The sequence below is a fragment of the Zeugodacus cucurbitae genome, chromosome 6 (assembly GCF_028554725.1).
Source record: "Zeugodacus cucurbitae isolate PBARC_wt_2022May chromosome 6, idZeuCucr1.2, whole genome shotgun sequence".
NCBI classification, from domain to species: domain Eukaryota; kingdom Metazoa; phylum Arthropoda; class Insecta; order Diptera; family Tephritidae; genus Zeugodacus; species Zeugodacus cucurbitae.
The window spans coordinates 18,105,770-18,131,356 of record NC_071671.1 but is presented as its reverse complement, the minus strand read 5'-3'; the positions used below and the strand labels follow the sequence as shown (position 1 = coordinate 18,131,356).

Genomic DNA, 25,587 nt, shown 5'->3' with positions numbered 1-25,587 from the left:
TTGCGCTCAAGCTGCGATAGTTAGAAAATAAATGAAAATAACAAACACTTAGTGGATTGTGACCCAAGGACCCCGGAGATAACCGTAATACGCTATGTAAATATGGCAGTATAAATATATGCAGTAGTAAATATGTTTATGAGCGGCAGCAGTTGGTGGTGACATGCCAAGCGGCAAATGAAATAAATTTTCGAATATTAAGTCAGATATGCTTAAGACGAGGTTATATGTACGTGCTCTATATATTTTTATAGTAGTATATGAATATGTAGATATGTATGTTATTTGGAAAACTCGGTAGCGCTCCAAAGCTGCCTGGAAAGGCGTTTGTTAAAAATTCAATTTTACGATAAAAGGAAAAGTCATTTGAAAACAGTGCAGCAACAACAAACAAATGCTTGACCTCAACAACCACAAAGCGCCAAAAAATGGCGTGCCATTGTGAAATATGACAGACAGTCTGTACAGTTGTAAAGTAAAGATATGAGCGCATTGTTGCCTGGCACGCGTGTGGGCGTACTATTGACCATTATGCAATATGGAGGAACTTTTTCGAAACAAGCCGAAAAAATTAAAGAAAATAATAAATAAATTGATAAATGAAAGATATAACAACAATATGTGGCAGTTGTAGGTGGTTTTGGTTGGTCAGCGTTGTAACCATTACATTGCGGTGCAACTCAATGTGGAACATATTTTATGGTACAAACAGCAAAGCCGCCATCATAAAAATGCTGATAAGATATACCTATAGCAAATATAGACAACATTTTTTTTTGAAAAAAAAATTATTTTTTTTTTAAGTATGAAGCCAGCCAAATTATAACGGTATTGCCAAATTTGTGTGTTGCAATCGCTACGAAATAAATTCAAAGCTATCAGCGCGTGGGCCTACAAGTTGTCCAAACTTAAATAAATAAATATGCCGCATATGTGGAAAATTCAATTCCATTTTCCTTGATTATTTACCACCAGGCAACCAACCAACCAACAAAAACGCACGCACGCCAATTGACAGCCACCAAAGATTTATTACCGACTATAAGCAAATTTGCGCAAATCTAAGACTTTGGCAAATAAATTAAATATGTGAACTTTTCTATGACTTACTAAAGTTAAAGTACGTTGTAAGCGCAGAAAATTAATATAAACAGCAGTCAATAAATCATTGGGGGCTTCATAGCTGTTTGTGCAAACACATGCACAAACCTATGGCAGAGTTTGCGCAAACACACACAACTAAATGTTAGTCGTGGCGGCTCCTTGCGGAAACCTAGCGCTCTTAGACTGCATAAATGACCAAACCCAAAGTGAGGTAGACTAAAAGCAACAACAACAAGTTTCAATTTACAATAACAAATTTAAGCCAACGAAAAAAACGTATAAGTAAATCACACGTTTTTGTGACGGTTGTCAAAGGCGTGAATTCTGTCTGTCACTTTGTCGACTTGCGAAAGTAAACCGGTAAAGCAGACAGACACTGTGTTATAGTTTTTGGAGCGCTATGAAAAATAAAAAAAAAACAGTAAAAAAAATTATATCCGCGCTGGTGGCTGAGCGCTGTGGCATGCAGTGAAATATATATCTGAAAATACATTTATTTTAATTCAAAGTTAATGCCTCGCTGTTGCTCGGCGTCATGCGGTATATGCGGATATTTGTTGCCTTGCTATTTTCAAATAACTCTGCTTTGTATTAATTTGTATGAGCATGCGCGGTAGAGCGTGTGTGTCTGGTTTAGGCGTGTGTCTTTTAGAAAAAATTGACGCAATACTTTTGACAAATATACCCGCACCGAAAATTATGTAAAATGCCAATTAAGCAATTTCAAGTAATATGCAGTCGCATTTAAGTGCTGCTCCAGTATGCAGTATTGAAAAACGGCAAAAAACAGCTAAAGTTCGCTTGCTTATTAAATTGTTAGTCAAACAATTATAGTTGACAAGCAGCGAATTGAAATCAGGAAATTCAGGATATGAGTATATTAGTTGTTGGACAACTGTAAGGAGATCTATATTTTTGTGGGTTAACTGTGACAACACCATTAAATTTTCTTTTGGAGTTGTCTAAATGCATATTATTAATTTGTTATTTATTGCGTCAATTTAATTGATATCACTATTAGAAAAATATGTAATAATTGCTCCCGCGCGTTTTTTAATCTTAAAAACTAGCTGCGCAAGAGGTTTAACCTTTTAGGTGAGGTTGTAATTATATAAGTTACTTTAAGTAAAGGTTCTCAATATTCCTTATATATCAGCTTAAGGCCCCGTGATCCAGCTAGGAACTTTGGAAGTATATGTTCATCAAGAATTCCGGTTAGAAGGACAATCCTGTTAAATAATCCTGATCTATTTCAGAGGATATTCGGAATACCGCTATCTGATCCACAACATCTATCATTATCGTATGAAAAATTGGAAAGTACCATTTATGTTCTATAATACACATATCTCATTTCTTTATATAGTGTGTATCATGATTTAAAATTGGCAAGTGATGGATCCTACAAGTTTTAAGCTTCCAAACCATTGATGAATTTTATTAGGATCATTTGCTCGAAAAAATGAACCTTTGATGGATTTTATGCGGATCGGTTTAAGTTCTTTCGTTCATGCTCAGAAACTATGATTGTACTCCGGTTTTGTATAATTGAATTGATCGATATCATTGGAAACAACACCCGCGTATGGGTCTGGTGGTTAACGAGGACAAGACGAAATATCGCCTGTCGTCAAACAAACAGTCAGCGCATTCGCGTCTTGGCTCCCACGTCACTGTTAACAGTCATAACTTTGAAGTTGTAGATAATTTCATCTACCTGGGAACCAGCATTAACAGCAATAACAACGTCAGCCTGGAAATCCAACGCAGAATCTCTCTTGCCAACAGGTGCAACTATGGACTAAGTAGGCAATTGAAAAGTAAAGTTCTCTCTCGACGAACAAAAACCAAACTCTACAAGACTCTCATCATTCCGGTCTTACTTTACGGTGCAGAAGCGTGGACGATGTCAACATCCGATGAGACGGCACAAGGAGTTTTCGAGAGAAAGGTTTTGCGGAAGATTTATGGTCCCTTAAACAGTGGCAACGGCGAATACCGCAGACGATGGAACGATGAGCTGTATGAGTTTTACGACGACATAGACATTGTTCAGCGAGTAAAAAGACAGCGGCTACGCTGGCTAGATCATGTTGTTCGAATGGATGAAAGTGCTCCAGCTCTGAAAGTATTCGATGCAGTACCCGCTGGTGGAAGCCGAGGAAGAGGGAGACCTCCACTCCGATGGAAGGACCAGGTGGAGAGGGACCTGGCTTCGCTTGGTATAACCATTTTGCGCCAAACTGCCAGAAGGAGGGAGACGTGGCGCGCTGTTTTGGACTCGGCTATAACCGCGTAAGCGGTGTCTAGTCAAGAAGAAGAAGAAGAAGAATGCGCTCAGAAGACTGTCGAGGGGCCAACGTTTTTAATTTCCTCGCTGTTATTTAGAAACTAAGATTGCACGTCTTTAACCTTTACATTATGACCGCCAAGTAATGATGCTAGTTCGGTTTCAATATATTTTAAGCTCTATTCAAAAATGCGCTAGGGGAAACTGTCGATGAGCTACCGCTATTATTTAATTCGTTGTAGGTTTGAAACTGGTATTGAACACCGAATCTGTGTTTTTGCCGAATATACCTTTAACTATTGCTGGTAACTCGATTTCACCGAAAGTAATAAAGATTACCGTTTTGCTATTAGAGGGTGCGTGGAATTCATGACTTCAAACAATATATATTTTTTATTTTTCTGATTCTACAACAACTCTGAATTCTTTAAAGCAACAAAAAGTTTGAACTATAATAATATTTAATTTTATATATTATAGAAAATATATTTAAAATATGCTATATTTCCTGGGCGAAACCTATGTAACCGCTTAAAACAAGTTTGGAAGAACATTAAGATCTTCAACTAAAGGAAACTATGACATGGCACATGAAGTGGTTATTTCAGGAGACAAAGAATTTGTACTATGAAAGATCTCAACACACTGCGCTTAGCAACAGCCTTATCAAAAAACAACTCCAAAATATAAAGCTCGCTTACAGTAATTAAAAAATTGTGAATTGACCTGTTTGAGTTTAAAACAGTTAAAATAAAATTTAAGAAAAAAAAACAACAAATTAATGACAACAACTTAAGCGCAATCACGCATGTTCTTAATTGCTTTATGCGTGTATTAATTACGAACCGCCAGCAGCGCATAGCAATAAAACAGCTGCTAACTACTGGGTGTCAGTATAAAAAAAATATTTAAAAAATATGAACAGAACCAATTTTAAGAAATTTTTTTTGCAAAAGCCTTTAAATAATTTCCTAGATATAGATTTTTACAAAAAACAGCAAGTTGATATGAAGTTGCTTAGCAAATTGTGAAACTGCTAAGCGTCTAGACGCCTAGAAACTGCAAAACTGGCACATTAATTTTTTCAATTCTTATAAATTATAGTTTTTACAACTTTTTTATTGCTTGACGACAGCGGCTAGAATTTTCGCAATTCATGTTTTAATAGACAGTTGAAAATGTGCCTACTCATCACTACATCAAGTACTAACTAACAACCAAGTTGGACCACCTGGCGGTTACTTTGACGTTTTGCGTAAATTGTACAGTTGCGCATCTTCTAGCAAGATTTATCGGCCATTGCAAGTGTGTTAGAGTGTGCGTGCGTGCAATAAAGGCGAATGTTAACAACATTGCGTCTTAAGTAGGTGGCCCAGTCAAGCGAGCGTGACCAAGTTGCAAGCGAGAGTGATGCGCTACTCTGCTTGGCCGCCGCGGCTGTTTTGCGATGACCTTCAAATAATGTTGCTGTTTTTTTTAGTATTTTTTTGTTTTTTGTAAATATATTTTACCATCACTTGCGTTTAATTGTGTCTTCATTTGGCTGTTGCAGCTATATAGAAATCAGAGAGGCATTGCAAATTAGCCATATTTAGTAATGTCGCGTATTACGCAATTTACAGTTGACAAATCGACATTTTGATTGAGCGTCCCCAATGCATTAAGCAATCGCTGAAAGTTGATTTGTTTAATGATCTTAAAGACTGTTTGATTTATGGACATGCTTGCTTGAATTCGATATTTACTTTGGGGTAATTAATGTAGTGGGGAGATGAAGAACTGTAGAAGTTGAACTAATGGAGTGGGTTACGAAATTTTAAGTTAAAATGTACTAATGAAACAGTTAAATTAATATTATTATATTATAATTTGTATCACTTTCAGCAATTTGAACAAGTGAAACAGTAAACATTTTAATGAAAACGGGATTTTCGTACCTTGAAAAAGAGGAATACTAATTTTAGAGAGATATTCCAATAGTTATATAACGTTAAAGAGCACTAATGGCCGATATATGTATATTAAATTAAATTTGATTTAGAAAATTCCGAAATATTTTCTAAATACTGTCCAAATTGTAGAGTGATCAGAAGTTCATATTCCTTAAAAAAACTTTAAACTAGATTATATTTACTCTGGAAAATAGTTAAACGAGGCAAATTATGACCAAACAATTACAATCTGTAATTGAACAAGTGTAACACTAAAAATTTGACCATTAAGAAGCGATTTTCGTACACTGAACAAGTGGAACACTTCATTTAAAGATATTTTTGAATGCAAATGTAAACTATTTTTCAGAATTTATTCATAAAATAGTATATTGAGTGCAAAAAAAGTTTAATGGGCGAAACTAAGACACTTTCTCAACTCATTAAAGCTTAATTTAAGTCATTATGTTAGCAATTAATAGCTAATAGAGCCACTAGTAGTCAAATGGAATGTAAGTAGCTCTTAAATATTAGAATTTCCGTTCTTGATTCTATTCGAGAAAAAAAAAATAAAAATCGTTACTCAACATTTAATTACATAAAATTATACGAAAAGAATGTTTAAACTAAATGAAATTACTATAAGCAGCTGCAAAAACATGCACTTAATAATTACATGCGTAATTAATTTTGGTCAGAACAACGATTTTTCAGTGGCAGTAGTGTCTAGTAATACTGAGTTTACGCATGCGTACAACTTTTCAGAACAGAAAAGTGATTTAATGGGCGTAAGCCATTATACAACAATTGCAATTAATTAAAAATACTTTTTAAAAAGCATATATGTATATACATATAGCTCAACAAGCATAAAATTCGTAGAAAAAAATCACCTTTAGTTGGACTTTTAAACGAGTTATCGACATTAACGCGCCGCCGTGTGTGTTGCAATCACACGCGTCAAACCATTTGTTCAATGTCCAACGCATAAATGCGTACCAACAATCATGCTAATAAATCAAAAATAAAAAATTTACATGCAAATACAAAATGTGTACGATATAGATAAATAAAGCTGATATACTCGTACAAATGTTGTCACTCATTCATTCAAACAGTGTTTCGAAAATCGTTTGGAAGGTAAGCAGCTTGTGAATACAGCTGCCACATGATTTTTGTACTTTTAAGAACTTATTTAAAATTTTATTTTTGTATTTTGATTTAGTTCTAGTATAAAAAAAATTAACTGTAGTAAATGTGATTTTCGTACACTGAACAAGTGGAACACTACTTTTAGAGAGAATTTCAATAGTTTTATAGTAAATATTAGATAGTTATTTAGATTTTAGACCAGTAGTCATAATATTTGCATAATATTTAAGAGCTGACAACTTCTAATTGACAGCGGGACGTTTAATCAAGAAATAATCGTATCAAAGTTGCGGTAAAATTAGTTTTCAAAACTATCTAGCGTTGATAAATTGGTAGATATGGTGGTTCGGAAAACAACGATAATAAAGTTGAATATTTTTTACGATTCCTTAATATGGTTTAATCAATATATCTCGATCAACATATAGACATAGGTTTTCTTTGATTAGGTAACAAATTGACTAATTATTATTATTAAATTTACTAGCCAATAAAGAGATTAGTGTCTGTAAAACTGCACTTTAAGTGACAGCTAAAGGGCGTATAATAACCCATTTAGAAAAACAAATAAAAATTCAAATAAATACGAACAAGTCCCAACAAGTAAAAATGTTAAGCATATAACGGTAATTTGTTCGCCATTTTTGATTAAATAATATTATTTTCTTCAAATAAATTATATGAAAATATTTGACTTAAAACATATCGTGTAAACAGCGCATTATACCCGTTATCGTTTGCTAATGTTATCGCAACATAAATCAAACAAAACAATTGTTAATTGAAACAGAGCGCCAATGTTATCGGATTGTTTGCAGAATACAATTTGTAAGCACTTGAATTAAAGACTTAATACTTTCAGTTTTTTTTTGGCTTTTGCGCAGTAGTTACTTATTTCGTGGTTTCAATTTTTTGTTTGCTAAGTGGCACATAAGTTGTTAACTCATAATTCGTAATTTGAACGCACATAAATAAGTATTGGAATGAAAAAAAAAAAACAATAAATGCCGTGAAATTTATGATTTTTATATTAAATTATTTCTACATTAATTTGCTTATACAAACGATAAATTGTCTTAATACACAATGGCGAACTTAATTGTAGCTCAATAGTGGCAGTGTTGCGGTCGGAAAGTGTAAACAATTGAAGTTATTGAGCTAGTAGCTTATAGTATTTACAGTTTTCAGTTCAAAAACAGAGTGTCGGAATTGCAATTTCCAGTTGCAAGTTCTATAAAGAATGGAAATGGATTTTTTAAGACCTTTCAAATGACCTTGTAAAAGTCACATATGATGACAGTGTGTATTAAAAACTGATCCGTATTCAGAATAAACGGTATCCTGACTTTCAAAAGTAGTTTATAGTATGGTCTATACTATTCAAAAATCTAAAAAATAAGCTAAATTAATTTATAATTATTATTGAGAAACCAATTTTGACACTTCGCACTGTCTACTCGATAAGGATCAGCTGTTATATATTTTTGTTTTTTGCTGTTCACAAGAATTTGGGAAGTTTCCCTTAATCGATTTGCATTCGATTAGAATTTAATGTAGTAAAATATGATTTTTCTTTGTATGGTAAATTGATCTAAATCAGTGCTTTAATCGAGCAAAGAACGGTTAATTGATCAATTAATTCTTGTGCGAAAAGGCTATTAAAGCCAATTAAATCTTATTAAGTCTTATGAAGTCTTCTTAAGTCACAGAATACTGAAACTAAGGGATTAGTATATCCTCAATTATACTTGAAGTTTTACATAACGTATTATTACTGTACACATAGTGTCAAAAATAAAAAATATTTTATATTTCTGAAAACAATTACGCTTGATTAACTCCGTTGAAAATTTAACAATATTATTAATAACTGCAATTCACTGAAATCGTGACTAAATTCTACTATTATATATTTTTTTGGACTTCTAGTTCGTACTCACCCTCGAAATAATGATGCCAGCAATACTGATGCGTATTCTTGGACCTTTCAGCAAACGATAGCGCAAATCAACGCCATTCCAGAACGAAACAAAGTAACGCTTCACCTGATGAAATAAAATGAAAGAAATAAAAAGAAAAAAGTTAATAACAAAGATATGAATGCTGCACCTAGCTAAATAGCTGAACAAAAATTATAAAAAAGAAAGCAATGCTAAATTATGCTGCAAAATAATAATTCTACAAATAGCATGTACTTTAAGATTGAGAATCTGCCGCTAAACATGAAATAAAGAACACAAATCCCTCCTTTGCTGTCCGCCGCTGATATCTTCATACGATTGGAATGCGTGCGCGACTCGCTGCAGTTGACTGCCTGACAAGCTGTCGACAGTTGCTAGCCAGCTTTGATTTATGAAAAGGTGATAATGTAAGATTTGTCTGTGGGAGTTAACGCAGCAAAATTTATAGCATAAAACTCAGAATGAGTGAGTTGATGAAATGCCGCCGAAGCGCAAAGTAATAAATTGTGTGGTATGTGCCGAAGCAGCTGATTAAATGATTATGTACGCAGAATTTGATGTTATCAAAAATAATGGCGCAAAATGTACTGTGAGACGCAGTCTAGAGGTGTAAGAATAACGTGTGATATTAGGAGTGACGGCATAATTGAAATGGTTGGTAAGGAATGCATAACGGTAAATTTTGTCAGCGAACGGTTCATATTTTGTACTAGTAATCAGATAGTCTGGGATAGTTCTGGGCATGTAAATAAAATGCTCGTAGGCTTATCAAATTGGTTTGAGAGTTTTCAGGATTGACAGGACGGATTTGCTATGTGTTTTGGGATCGACAGGTAATCATTTACTATAAGCTGACCCCCTATGACTAAAATCTTAATTTGGAACTGTAGTATCAACAATTGAACCGTCTGAAAGAGGCATTCACACAGAAGTGGACAGATGTGGCCAATAGTAGACGAATTGTGTCCCATCAGGACATACCAGGTCCTCACACTTCGGTAGTGAGTCGCTGAAGCTCCCTGAGCTTGGTTGGGAGTTTCATATGCATCTTTCATATGACTTATAGTCCGGACCAGGCACCAAGCGATTACTATCTGTCCCGGTCTATGGCCAATGATTTTGCTGGTGAAAAATTCTCGTCAAAAGAAGCTTGTAAAAATCGAAAAGCCGCAACTTTGGCCAATAGGGTCGAGCTTGTATGAGAGTAAAACTACCTTCTAAATGGCGATAAGTTCTCGAACAAAACGGTGTATATTTGGCCAAAATGGGATCATTCCAAATAAATAAATATAACCCTGAATTTAATGCCAAAGTAATGGATTTCTTTTCACTATACCTTATAAATATATTTGTGTAAGTTAATCATTTCAAATTTCCTTCAACTTACTTGCGCATTGTCACCGCCATGTAACCGATAACCATCATAATCGATGATCACCAACACCTCAGGATAGATAATATAGGGCAATTGACGTCTGTTACGTGAAAACCGCGCTTCCGCTGAATCCAATTCACCATCGACTTCCTCTAATGCTGCCTCATCGTCATCATCGGCTGGCGCAGCGCGTCGTTGACGATGTTGTTGTAAACGTTCCAACTTCTCGCTGGTAGCCAAATCATCGGGTTCCATGAAAGCTGCAAGGAAAGTGAAACAAATAAATTTGGTTGTCACAAAAAATATAAATTTTGTGGCTTAAAGGTTAATTACGTTGCCACTACGTGCAGTTTAGATTTAATCAAAAGTGCGAGATAGCTTGATATTTTTAATTAATTATAACAACCAGCTTGTTGGATGTAAGAATTGCGGGCATTTCCGTTAAAGCTACACTTTACATTGTAGTTCACTGCCCCGAAATTTTGTGATGACTAAATTAATTTTCGTAAATTTCCGCATTTTCGGTAGTCGAACTTTTAATGCGAACTATAATAATAACAGTTAAGAAGCGATTAAAAACATTACTGAAATTTTAAATGTAAAAAATCTTGCTTAAAGATAATATTTTTTTGCAGCTTGCAGTTATTGGTGATTATGATGTTCATAAAAATTTTAGCAGTTCATTAGCACACGTACTTATAAATGGAAAAATTGCATTCCAAAAATTTTGTTTTTTTAATTATTGCTGCCATATATTTTATAGTCACCGTTTTTACTTTAATTTTGAGAGTCATAAAAATGCAATTTACATGCTCCAACATGCTTATTGAAGGTTGCTTGAAGCATAGTGGCTTGTAATCTATGAAATCAGTGACTGTTCGAATATTGGAATATTAAAATTCGCACAGACAGAAATGAGAAAAGTTTTAACAAAAATTTGTTGTATTGTGAAGCAAAATATTTTTTCTTAACTTTTTATTATAATTTTTTCTCTGTCACTGCTTATTTTCTACTATCTTTACTTACCAAAGTCGCTCAAATGCTCTAGCGGTTGTGCCTCACGCTTATAGACAACGTGATGTGCGGCATCTGGATTGGGGCTCAGCTCATGTGGCAGCGGTTTTATCACCATCTCATGACCAATGCTGCCCTCCTGTAAGCAGAATGAAAAAATAAAATGTTTAGTGATATGCATTTTTAGGAAAAAAATTATATTTAATTGAATCTACATAAAAAGCTAATATTTTTTATATTTTTTTTTATTAAAATAAATTTTGAAAAAAAATTACAAAACTTTGTTTTAATCGAAGTTTTGATTTTTGGAAAAATTTTATTCTAAATTTTTAATTTAAATATTATTGTACTTTGCTGAAAACATTAATGAAAATATTTTATCCTATTTTTTTCGTTAATACCTTTTGGAAAAACTAAAATTGTGAAATTTTTTAAATAATTTTATTTTAATTTTTTGAAATAATTTTTAAATATTATTTTTATAGTTAAATTTTTTTAAAAAAATTTTGTTTTCTTTAGTTCCGTTATTTTTTTAGTATTCAAAATAGAGAAATTATTTTGGTCTCATTCTTTAAATTTTTATAACTTTTTATATAAATCTTTCTAAATATTAAAAAAAAATTTTCTTATAACTTTCTTTTTATTTTGTCGAATTTTTTTTATCTTTTATGAAAAAAAAAATATTTGTTTCAGAAATTTGAGTTTTTAAAGATGTATTTTGTTTTTAAAAAAATATTTTATTACCACTTCCTCATAATTATATTTTCCAAATTTTTTTGAAAAATTGTTTTATTTTCAACTCTGACAATTATTTCCCTCTTCATAACCATTCTAGTTATTTTCCATAATATAGTCGTCTCAAAGATGATTTAAACTTGACCATGAAATATATAATTTGTGCGCCTTGAAAACGCATAGCTGCATTTTATTTTTTAAATTTATTTTTGTATGCACATTAACATATATAAATATGTACATATGCACACACTATATTTCAGAATGCTAATAAAATTATTATTTTTGGTTAAAGCAGCCGCAGCCTCAACTACAGTTTCTTCATTCTTCTGACATCTCTGTTCGTGATAACTGTTATTAAATTGTCAGTATTGAATTTCAACCCTGAATTTGTGCGGCATTTTGTTTGAAGAAACATAAATTTAAATTAGTAAAACTCGATTATTGATTGCATCGCGTGCATTGTGTGGCATTTAAAACACAGAAAACTAGTTCCGTTAAACATTTGGTATTATGCATACAATTTGACTGATTATATTGGCTGCTGTCATTACAAAAGTAGACCTGGGCGTATACGTGATGTTGATAGTTTTTGAGTGATTGAATGGGCAAAAATAATAGTTATTGATTTTTTTTTATTTTTAATTATACATCTTCCTTTATTTAAGAGAATTAAAATTTTTTCAAAGTTTTTGATGTTAAAAATATTATTTAAATTTTTCGAGAAATAAATATTTTTTTTTGGATTGTGAAAAAAAAATCAAAAATAAAAAAAAATATTATTGTATAAATGAAAAACAAAAACTATAAAAAATAAAATATAAAATTGTATTGAAAATAATTTTTCTTAATTAAAATATTTATTTACAAAAAATTAAAAAACTATTATTTTTACAAAAAATGTTTTTCATAAAAATTAAATAATATTGTTAATTTAAATCTAGAAAACAAAATTGAATGATTTAATGAATATCAAAAAGAAAAATCGAAAAATTCTCCACCGCTGTATTAAGCCATAAGGTTAATTTTAAATAATTTAATTTATTTTTCTTTTTCCCAATTTAATCAAAATACTCAGTTGTCACATAATTTTTATTGTCAACAATTCCTTTAAATGCCAGCGCACTTACTCAGCATCATGGCGCCGCTACTTCGCACCCAACCACAGCGCAAGGCAAATGAACTCTAAATTTGCTGCCTTCCGCATTCACACACACCCACTCACACTCACATGCAGGCCGACATTCATACACTTTTATGGTAGCATGAGCATGCACTTCTACATTTTCGTTTAATTGGCATTTTGTCATTTTTTACTATATAGCGAAATACAATGCGCAAATAAATATTTTCTGGTCGGTCCCTTATTTACATTGCCGTGCAAAATGGGCAGATGGTGAAGCATAAAGCGGACATTTTTTTCGGAATTATACAATTATTGTAGACATTTTTTTTGGAGTCAGCATTTTCTGGCATTACTTTTGATTTTTATGGCGACTTTTATGTCTTACTTGGCGTCGAAGTTTTTATTATTTTTTGAAAACTACTAAATTTTACAGAAAACGAAATTTTAATATTTTTACTTTTTACATTCTTTTCATGGGTGCTCTTCAACTTGAACTTGACTTGTGTCAAAATAAATGTAAAATTTCTTACAATTTTAATTATTTTTTCGATCTAAAAAAAATTATTATTCCAAATTTGTAAAATTTAAATTTAATTAAATAAATAATACACAATTAGATTTTTTTAAATCAAATTTGAAAATTTAAACTATATTATTATAATTATTTACATAATTTGATATACGCACTCATACATATTAAAATTTTGAGAAAAAATAGTTTAATAAAAAAAAATAATAATAATTTGAAATTATTTTTTTCAGATTGTTTCTCTTGCAAATTTTTTTAAATATAATTAATTTTTAGATTTTTTTAATTATTAAATTATTTGAATTTTAATATTTTTTAAATATTTGTTAGATTAAAAAAATATACAACAAAAAAAGTATACATTTTAACTTGAATTATAAAATGGTTTTATAAAAAAAATATTTAAATAATTTTTTTCATCTGAACAAATAGACAAAATTTTCATTCCAAAAATATTCAATTTTTTAAATTTTGGAAAATGTTTATATAATTTTTAAATTTTTTGGGTAAATTCTTTTATGATTGTTTTAAATAAAATTATTAAAAGTAGAAAATTTAAATTCCAAAAAATTTCAAAATTTAAAATTTCGGAAGATTTAAAACAATTTTATTTTATTTTTTAATTTAAAAAAATTTTATTTTTAAATTTATTTTGTAAATTTTTTTAAATTTTAATTTAGTACTCCATTTATCATAAATTCTTTCGTAAAATATTCGATATTATAAATTTGACAAATTTACTACTGTCATACAAAAGACTTAAGCAACAAACTCGCTGTCAGTATAAGCAGTAAGAGCAAAATGTACTTGTATTAAAAGCCAAAACAAAGTAAAAGACATTTGTAAAAGCTTAAAAACCAACTGGAAAACTGCACAAATTATCAACTGTCAGAAAGTATTTGCGAAACGATACATTACAATGACATGAACATACGCCTGCGACAACGCCTATTGTCGATTGGACTGTTACGACAACAACATACATATGTCTGTATATATGAGGCAACAAAAGACTTCAGACACGAACACGAACACGATAAGTAGGGTTTGTGGGCAAAAGATATGTGTTTGGTAAGAGTAAAAACTGAATAAAAAAATATAAGAAAAAATTAAAATAAAAAAAAAACAAAAACAATAAAATGTTTTTGTTAAGAAAAAATTCCTTTACCTTTTAGTCAAACAACCACATTGATATACACAATTTGACAGTCACTGTATTGTCGGCATAATAAAGTGTAATTTATGCTTGCGCCGCATAGCAAACGCCTGCCGCATGCCTTTGAAACCGACTTAACTTAAGACTAAAATGCAGCAAAAAATGTCAACAACAAAAACTGCTGAAAGCCTTTAAGAATGCTAACTAAACACACTGCTGAGTGCCGCAGCACTGCAGCTTGTTGATTGCAACGACACGCCCTGAGTCGCCAGCCAGCCAGCTAGCGAAAAGTGAATTTAATAAATTAGACTTTTGCACAAAGTAATGCGGAAAATATTTTCGGTGCAAAAAAATGCAGAAAATGTAATGGAAATCCAGTGTCGCATAATAATTTATTGGCTTTGGTGTCACACAAGTTTTCGCTCGTTCGAAAGCTAGTTGAAGGTGGCGTCGGTGGCCTATTTGTCTAAGCGCTTGTTGACCAAGCAGGCGGCAGACAGACAGGCAAATGGTTTCGAAAAAGCAGAAAAAATTAAAATATAATTATAAAATAAATAAAAAATATATGTATAAAAAAAATAATTTTAAAAAATATTAAAAAAAAAATTAAGCAACAAATTGAAAAAAATAAAAAAAAAAATTTATAATAAAAATCAATAAAATTTGAATATTTTCGAATAAGTCCAGTCATCAAATTTTTTTATTTATTTTTTCTTTTATTTTCAAATATGTCCATTTTCAAGTGGTCAAGCAGTCAGACTGGGCTGGTTGACATGCACCTTTTGTTGATACTGGTTAAAGGAGTTGGCAAATCAAATAAAAGACAAAAAAAATTTGAAAAAACAATTGGAGGCGATAAAGCGTCGAAGAGAAATTAAAGTAAACAAAATTATATGAAGTTGAAACTTCAGAAAATTTAAAATTCCACCACCTACAAAAAATATTGTTTTAATAAGTTTTTTTTAATATTCAAATTTTTTGTTATTTGTTTTTAACTAATTATTTTAATTTTTTTTTTAATATTTTTTAATAACTTTGTTATATTATTTTATTTTTATTACATTTTTTTTATTTGTTTTTAATATTTTGGTGTCGATATACTGAACATTCATACAGCTTACAGCTGTCATTTGTTGACAAAACAAATTACTTTACAGCGGCTTAAGGCTTTAATTAAAATTCAACAGCTTTTAAATGCTCAATACAAATTGGGACACGACTAGTTATAGGATTTAAGCATGTTGCTTTTACTCGAGTGTTTTAAGAATTTCTGGAGGCGTTATTGGGTATTGAGTTTTTTAAGACAAACCAATTTAAGTATTATTATTACTTTTTTGGTTTGTGTTTATTTACATTAGTATAAATTGAAAGGCGTTAATGCAGTTGGTTATAGGATTTTCTGGCAAGTTGGTAAATTCAATTACAAAATGTTAAAGCGTTGATGACGGCTGAAATTTTTTTTTGAAAATAATTTAAATGCTTTAAAAATATTTATGAAGCAACTGATGTAAAAAATAAATATTTTGTCATTAATATATGTAAGGAGTTATGAAATTACAAAATTTAATGCAAAAAAAAAATAAAAAAAATTTGGGACACAAATAAAATGAGTTCATTACAGTTTTTCTAACAAATGTCAAATACAAATATGTAAATTTCTTTAAAAAGTCGCTCTACTATTTGTACCAAAAATTTTCCACTGTCCCAAAAGGCTAATTCGCTACAATTGCATGCCATTTCATACACATTAATTTGCCAAAAGCATATATTTTTTGTCCCAAAATTTTTTAACCGTGCCAAAAATTTTAAAATTGGCCTAAAAATTTTTTTTTTGCCCAAAAAATTTTATTTAGAAATTTGTTTAGAAAAAATGTTATTATTGCTATATCTAATAATTCACAAAATAAAAATTTTTTTGGGTATCAGTATGTTCCTGAGTTATAAATAATTCAGTAATATCACACTGTAGCTTGAAAAAAACTCAACCAATGTATTCAACAAGAGCAGCACACTTAGCCATTGTGAATTAAAAATCAAAAATCTAAGCAAATCACTGAAATACATACTTCATTTTGTCTTTCCGCCGACATTGGGCTGTACAATTAAGTCAAAAAGCAGTGCAGTTAGCTGTACAAAATCGTAAACAAGTCACAGAAACAGAAAATTTATATGCGAAGTAATTAATTAAGAAACACATTAATTAATTCATTAGCGCGCTGAAGTATTTTCAAAATTTATGTTGGAAAATTGTGTGGCTATAATGGAATTATTATAATCCTTTTGTGGTTGAGACGCACAAAATGTTACAGTTGCATTTATTTAGTGAAGCTGAGCTATTATTGTCGAGTTCAACGTCATAAAAAGCGGCAATATTTAACCTTTTGATTAATGAATTAAGGTCAGCGTTGGTTAAGAAGAAGCAGAGTTCAATGAATTCATTAAACTTTAAGTGTTGAATGCGGATCAATGCGTTTATAACGAGTGCTATAAGAATATAGACTTTTTAACCTTTAAATTATGTAACTCAGTCAAGTTTGTTGCTTAACTATATCGATTTGTTTGAAATGCTGGTATTTATAAACATATTTAGTTCAATGACTAAACTTTAAGTTTACTTTAAACAAAATTCAAACTGGAATTTGTGAACAAATTTTATAGAATATTGTTTTTTGCACTGAAAATAAAAAAAGTATAGATAGTCAAACATGGATTTTCAAACAAAAATTATTTTTAAATATTCACTCTAATATAAGTGCAGCATTCTCCAATTTGAAACTTTTTTGCAGTTTTCTTACCTTCACAAACAAATCAAAAATCATAATTGTGAAACTTTAATACATCAAAAGTGATTTAACGACCAAAAATATTTTTGGGACAAACGAAATTTTTTGGGAGAATAAAAGTATTACATATTTCACCAGTTTAGCGACTAAAAATAATTTTTGGGACAAATAAAGCTTTTTGGGACAGTAAAGAATAAGTAATGATTACATATTTAAATTGTCCTGGTAATTTCATACTGTTTGGTTGATAGTATTGGGACAGAAAAACATTTTTGGGACAAACATACCTTTTTGGGACATAGTAAAATTATTAATATGGCCTAATTACTACTTATTGGAATTATTCTAGTAGTTTAAAATTGTTTAATTAACTGCTAGAGCAGTTATAAATATTTTGGGACAGCGAAAAATGCGACTTTTTGAGCAACACACCATCATGATGGTCCTTATATATTGTATATATATACGAGTATTTCTAAGCCAATTTTATTCGCAGTACATTAATCATCTCATCCCTTCTGATGTTTTTGGGACAATGCAAGAGTTTTTTCAGTGACCTTGTTTGCATATTAAAGTGAAGCAAATTTAAAAGTTTTATAAAAAATTGCGTGATAAGCCAATTTAAAATGCAGAAATCATTATTCATGTGTGCATGCCAATTTTAGGCTACTTTACAAAAATGAAAAACAAAAACGAACTAACACTATTGGCTACCATAAATTCAAATTATGCAAATCCGCTAATTACAGTCACTGCTAATGCGTGCCAAAAGAAATATAATATTAATCAAAAACTCAATTTGGCAGCAACAAATCTATCATAGCTACTGCGCTGGATTTTTTGGAAAAATAATAAAAAATGTGCGCAAATTTATTAGCATGAAGTGAAGAAGAGTATGAAAGGCAGATATAACATTTTTTATAGAAAAAAAACGACAAAAAAAATTAAAACGGCTGGTTTGCAATAAAAAAATTTAAACAAAATATCAAAAGAAAAATAACAAGTTCAATAAAAGCTCGCAATAAAATTGAGTTTAACTATCGATCAACGATTAGCCACGCAACACATTGATACATTGATAGATAGGCAAGTTTTTGAGGAGTTGCAAAGATGTGCGCATACAAAGCGCTGGGCGGGCAGCTGTTGCGTACAGTGTTGTTTATAGCGATTAACTGATGTATTTTAGTATGTAAGCTGTAGGCTTTGCTGCAAAAATTTGGCTAACAAGCCGACACATGTCTTATGTTGAACTACACATGTAGTACTTGGTCAAGGTTGCCATGTTATTGTAAGTTTATGTTTTTTTTGAAATTTTTTTTTATGATTTTTGTTGACTAATAAAATAAGGTTGGAGTTGAAAAAAGAGCAAAAAAAAAATATTAAAAAAAAAATAAAAAAAGAATTAAAATTAAATTAATTTTAATTTTAATTAAAAAAAAATTGTTTTTTGAAAAATAAAAAATAAGATATTAAAAAATAATATTTATTAAGAATGTTAAAAAAATTAAATTAATTTAAAAAATAGTTAAAAACCAAAAATAGATTGAAAATTAAAAAAAAAATATTTTAAAATAAATGATTGAAAAATGTTACAAAAAAAATTCAAAATTTTAAAATATTTTTTTATTTAATAAAAATAAGAAAATTGAAAGCAAAAAACTTTTTTAATATTTAAAAAATAATAATTATAAGGATTTTAAAATATAAAAAAATATTTATAAAACCAAAAATATTAATATAGACTGAAAAATAAAAAAAAGATATTAAGACTTATAAAAAAAATAATGTTTAATGTTCTAAATAATTAGATATATAGTTTTTTTAATAAAAATTCAAATAAGAAATTTAAAGCAAAAAAATTAAAAATATTCAAATATATAAAAAATGCTTACAGAATGTTTAAAAACAAATTTAAGAATATTGATAAATTGAAAAAAAAATTTTTAAAAAGTTAATATATATTTAAACCCAGTTTAAAACTTATATTTAAAGTAAAAAGTGTAGAAAAAAATCGTAAAAAAATTAATTAATTATTATTTATCAAAAATAATTAAAAATCAACACATCGAATTAACTAAAATCGCCTTTACAATAACAACTTTTAAATTTTTTATGGCGTCAATTGAATTGAATTTTATTTTCAACACTTCTAAAATTGAGCTTAAGACTCTTTTGAAGGCCACAAGAACTTAGTGCAGCGATTTTCTGTGTTATTAAACAACTAAGAATCAACACAAGAACGTGTTGTGTACAAATTTTTTTCTGCGTCTCTTTGATGGAATTAAAATTTTAGGCCGCCAACGTGCTGACTTTGACCATTGAAACCGGCCAAATGGAAGCCATGAAATTGCCAGATTAAGCAGCTCTAAATAAATAGTATTATTTAGAATACAGCATGAGTTCAGAATGAAAACATAATAAATAAAAATCAATTAAATTCTGAGCGACTTAGAACAAGTTCAAACAAATGTTACGTATACGCAGTGGGGGTACATTCTATTTAAATGAAAAAAAAACAAAAAAATGTGTTTTTGGTGTGGCTTTAACATTGAAAAACTGCGTTGGTTTACAGCGCGCTAAAGAATTTTGGCTAGCGACTTTAGCTTTGCTGTGTTCTTAATAGTTTAAGACTTTGTCAAGTTCTTAAGAAACCGTGACTGCTAAGCTACGATGGCAAAATATTTGCTGCAGCTGTATTTTATTTAAATACTATACAGTAAAGAAATTCGAATCTTAGTTGCTGGTGCTAAGCACCACCTTAGTTGGCCTAGAACAAGTTCTTGGCATTATAATGCATTCTCAATGAAGTGCGTGGCCAATGCTATAAGGCGTAAGCTTTTTTATCTTTTTAGAAAATAAATTAAATTCAAATAGAATGTGTTTTGTGTCCAATGTTAATAATGCTGTGCTAAAGTGCATAACTAAGTCATATTTTAATATTTTTTTTTTGCTTCAACGAAAATTCTTGGCGGCAACAAGTTCAATGTGAGTTGCTTGTTGTTTTTGTTTTACAAATTTTTTCTTTAAAATTTTTGGCTTGTTTTCTGTCGGCCAACTGTCAAAGTCAATGCATGATAGCGTGGTTATCCTTGTACAAATATGTATTTACATTATACTAAGATAAGCAAATGAAAAGCTTTGTCGGCCGTTGTTGTTGGCGTAGTAGGCTGCCAAAACACGCATTATATATGCACGACTAACGCATAATTGGCTAATTGATGTGATTAATTTACATTTAATTGAGAGGTGATTTTGGCGACCTCCAACAGTTGTTGGGTTAAATGGCGCTGAGGCGTTTTATATGGGTGGAGTGGATGTAATAAATTTAAAGAATTAGAATTTGGACTAATTGAAGGAATTAACGGCTTATTAACTGGAAAATCAGTGAAATAATTTTATTTAATTATTTGATAAATAATTTGACTCAAAAATTTTTGATACATACATATTTCGAAAATCAGTGAAATAATTTTTAGTACTTTTTAGTACACGACAGTTTTTTAGTACTAAGGTGGCTATGTGAATACATATACAGAAGCATTTAGCACAAAATTTACTTTTTTAGTACATACTATTTAGTACTAACTTTTTCTAATTGTTATAATTATTACTCGTATGTGGATAATTTTGGTGTTATAGTTTTTAATTTACACTAATTAAAAAAAAAAAAATTGTAAATTATAAGGATAAACACATATTAGTACATTTTTAGTACTTTTTAAATGTGGTTTAAATTATTATAAATAAAGTATATTGAGTTTGAATGCCTTCGAGACTTATTACAACTTTTATTAACATTAAAACTTTCATACTATTATAATTTTAAAATATTTAGTACACTTTTAGTACTTCTGTAAACATGATTTACGTAATTATAAATGAAGTTTATTAAGTTTTGATGACTTTGGGAGAATGCTGAACTGTTTGAAGTGGTTTTCTGTGCGTACTAAATTTTTAGTACTTGATTTTTTTTGTACTAATAGTGTCTTTTCTCTTTTTTGATAACCTTTAAAAACAAATAATAAAGGATAAACATTCATATTAAACACATTTTATGTGAAAAAAAATTTTCAAAAAACAGAGTACTAAAAAATCCAAAGCACTTATCACATCTACTTCCGCATATATTAACCTCAAATTATTTACATCCAAAAGAGCTGATGCAACGAATTAAAGTGTCTAACATACAAGATTTCAATTCAATTTTGGATAACAATCTTAAAAATTTATAGCTTCTGGTTCACACGCACTTTATTTATCACAAATTCACACTCTATTTGCTTGCTTGTGGCATCAAGGAATACATTCATCACAGCACCATATACAGGTAGATATGTATCTATGTTATGTAATGCTACGCGCCTTTATGCTCACACAAAGTTTGTGAAATAAAGTTGTAGCCAAAATTTTCGAAAGGCATCGAAACATAAATCTTCATTGTTAAACATTTAAGGATGAGTCAGCAAAAATGTTTATTTCCTGACAGGCGATCAAAGTCGACGAAAATTTGTAATAGAAAAATTACTAAAAGTGTTTTAGCTTGTTTTGTTGTTTCAGAGCTGGTTGTTTTGATAGCTCAATATTAAAACAATTATGTTGAATAATCAATAGTAAGTTAATTAAGTATTTTTAAAAGCATATGTTGTTAATATTAAGTAAAATTTTCTTATGTATCTACGTAAAACCGAATGAGGCTATTCGGTATTCTAATTTTTAGTACATTTTTATTACTCTTAATATGTCTATGTTTTACTATAATAATAAATAAATAATAAATATATAAATAAATATAATTTTCTTAGTGTAATACATTTTTATTACTACCAATTGAAATAAAAGCAATTTTTCGTCGAATTTATTAATTGTAGCTACATAGGACAGCAGTAAAATTGAAAAACTCTTCATATTAACGATGTTCTAAAATTTAGTACATTTTTAGTACACCTCAAAATTCCATCATTTCATTGAAAATAAGTAAATAGTGTTAATTGAGCTAAAATTTTAATTTTTTAAGCACAATAAATTTTTAGTGCACTTTTAGTACAAAGAAGTTTACTGTATATTGAAAGTATAGTCTGAATAGAGTTAGTAGTTAATCTATCTATAACGACTCACAACAAAATATAGCAAGTTATGATGGTTTTGATGAGCTTTAAAAATTTTAGTACATTTTTAGTACACCCCAGATAAGAATAATCTTCTAAAAATAAATAAATAAAACTTATCTTAATGGAAACTTCCTTTTTCAAGCATAATACATTTTTAGTACACTTTTAGTACATCCCATAATATAAAATTTTTATGCAAAAATTTGAAAAACTAACAATTTCGAAAAACCGAGGAAGAGAAATTCAAATTTCCGCCGATTATGCCGCTAATGAACTTGAAATCGAAAATGTTAACAAAAGACTTAAGCGCCAAACTCGCACCTCTGTGCTGCGTGATGCGCTTGAAGTTGCGAAAATGTCGGCACAAAAGAAATTATTATGTAGGTTCACACGACGAAATGTTTATTGTTTTAATAATAAACATGAAAATGTTGCAAAAACCTGGCAAAAACAAAAAAAAAAACGCAAAATCGTGAAGTGGTCGTGGACATTTACAAAGCCACAAAAAAAAGAGTTTATAGTAAAATTAGTGGCATTGAGTTGCGCTTTCGAGTTCAATGTACGCACCACTCGCACATTAACAGACATGTGACATAAACGCGAGTGGCCGGCCTTACCAGCTTTGCACAGCGGACACAAAAAATTCACTATTTCATTGGCCTCCCGCCGCAGTTACGCATAACTACAACAATACAACAGCAATTTTTTATGCAACACATTTCGCTACTACAAACCAACAAAATGTTGCGTCTTTAAATGACCATTTGTGTGTAGAGCTATTTGCAAAAACAACAACAGTGATGTCTATTTTTCAAATACCTACGTGCGCGGAGCGTTTGAAAAGCCATTTGCGACGCCGAGTGGGTGTGGTGGCTCACAGAGAAAGAAATGTTTGTAAAAGCGCGAAAGCAACGCCAACAGCAATACCAAGCTAATTGCGTGTGTGTCGCAAAAGCAATTGAACGTGTTTGACATTCAACATTGCTGAGGTGGTATGCTGTTTTTCTGAGTTGTTGTTGTTGTTGCTAGTGGTTGAAAAGCAACAAATCCAGCTGCTTGTTGTGGCAGGTGACAGTGAATTATGCGCAAAAGCTTGCGTGGCCGGTAGCATCTCAATCGGTTGCTTTTTCGCTAATATATTGCGGCAACATGTTGCTGTAAACATGCATATGAGAACAAATGTTGCAGATGGTTTAAAAATAAAATAAAAAAATGACTAATTTATTTTTAAATAGTTTGTTTTTAATATGTTGCGGCAACATGTTGCTGTAAACATGCATATGAGAACAAATGTTGCTAATCTTAAACAAATTTTAAAAATTTGCAAATTTGTTTTAAACTTGTTTACTTTTTGTTAAAATGTTGCGACAGTAATTTGCCGGTAAACATGCATATCACAACTAATGCTGTCGAAACGCAAAAAAATTAAACAAAATTGGCAAATATGTAGGAATTAGTATTTTTCAAATATTTTTCCGCCTATTTTTCCAATAATTCTTTTTCTTTTCTTAATGTTTATCTTTCATAGTATTTTCCTAACGCGCTATGGTCACGTGTGCCTTTTAATGTTTTTGCTAATAAACAGATTCTTCGCTTGCGGCAGATTAACGTGACATTCATAATAAATTGCCATGAAGCTAGTGGTTGTCAATAGAGTGGATAATCAGTGAAGTGCAGAAGGTGGTGTCTGCAGTATACACAAGAAGACGCTTGGTGTGGTACAGCAACAAATTATTTTTCTTTCTAATATCTTTTAAATATTCCTAGCGCTCACGTCAGCATGTCTAACACGTTCTGGCATTAAAATAATGTGTTTGACATTTTTTTTTGTAACCTTAATGCATGTTATTTTATGGTGTTGTTGTGGTTTAGAAGCAATTGATGCCTTGCTTGCAGGTAAATTTGCATTTGACAAAGAAATAATGGACAAGAGGTAAGTAGACAAAGTACGGTCTTTATAATGTGACAGCTCACTTGTCATTTAGTAATATTCTGCCTAAGACTACATCTCAATACTTATACATATATGCATAGTTCTTTATTTTTCAGCGCATGCCATATGCCAACAAGGGCCCAGAGCTTGCGTACTTTTTTGATTTATATGCCGCTGATAGCTAATATATTTCAAATTACTACTTCTTTGACAACTTTTACATTAAAAAATATTTTTTTTTTTAATTTCTGAGCCTGCAGCTTTATGATGAATATCACAATTATTCCCTTTTTACTTAACTTTAAGTATTTGACAATTGAGTTCAATAACCTTTAGCTCTTTGCTCATTGGCAACGATGTAGTCGAAATAATCAACGTTATTTGCAGTGTTTATAAATCCTTAGTGCGTTTTGTATGCTTTCTGGTATTTTGAAATTTTTAGTACATTTTTAGTACACGGCGGAAAATTAAAATATACGACGTTTTTGTTAAGTTAAATAAGTTTTAACCGTTTCGGAACACTTTTTCAGATTTAGTACACTTTTAGTACTCTGGAAATTTACTACTCCTTAGTACAGGTAGTTTGGTAAACGGAATTTCATTTTCATATTAATTTATATCTAGCATAAAACATATTTGTTCAAATAAAATTTGTGTAATGCATTTTTAGTACACTTTTAGTACAAGCATTTGGATGAAATAAATATAATTTATTTTGCTGACACTTCAAAATTACTGAAGGAACGAAAATTATATCCTTAAATCTTTAGTACAATTTTAGTACTTTCCATATTAACGACTTTTTAGGACAGATATTTTTGTGAGACGTAAATTAATTTGCAAATACATTTAAATTTTGGGTAAGAAACATGTTTTGAAATAAAATTTAGTAATGCATTTTTAATACACTTTTAGTACATGTATTTTGATGAAATAAATATAATTTATTTTTTCAATGGTTCAAAATTATTTGAAGGTTCTAGTTCTTTGACAAAAATTATGTGTTTATATTTTTAGTACACTTTTAGTGCAAGCATTTTCGCGAAATAAATGAAATTTTTGGACTTATGCTACAATAGCTGTAGTTAAAACCAGTTTCTTAGATATATTTTTTGCCAACATTTTTTAGTAAACTTTTAGTACATTTGTTTTCATAAAAGAAACACATTTTGTCGCACGTATTTTTCAATACTATGCTTTTGTTAAACTCATAGGTCAATATTTGAATATCAAACAATATATTTAGTACTAATTTTATGGCTATAATAACAATAGTAATTTAATAGAAATATTTTTAGTACAAATTTAGAACTATTTATTTGTTTGCGAATTTTTAATATTTCAGACACCATATTTTGGCAAACGTTTTCATAACTACAATTCAATAGAA

At 30.0% G+C, this 25,587-nt stretch overlaps 1 protein-coding gene across 7 annotated transcripts in view; it reads right to left on the bottom strand.

Annotated features, from left to right (window-relative positions):
* Positions 1–25,587, bottom strand: part of LOC105218881 (venom metalloproteinase 3) — a 147,820-nt gene that overhangs the window by 22,750 nt on the left and 99,483 nt on the right. For all 7 annotated transcript variants that reach the window (XM_054234964.1, XM_054234965.1, XM_011194737.3 and 4 more), the window contains exons 6-8: positions 10,840–10,966; positions 9,826–10,073; positions 8,418–8,522 (exon numbers count right to left, since the gene is read on the bottom strand). In XM_054234964.1, the coding sequence (XP_054090939.1) occupies positions 8,418–8,522; positions 9,826–10,073; positions 10,840–10,966 (480 nt within the window). The remainder of the gene's footprint in view (positions 1–8,417; positions 8,523–9,825; positions 10,074–10,839; positions 10,967–25,587) is intronic.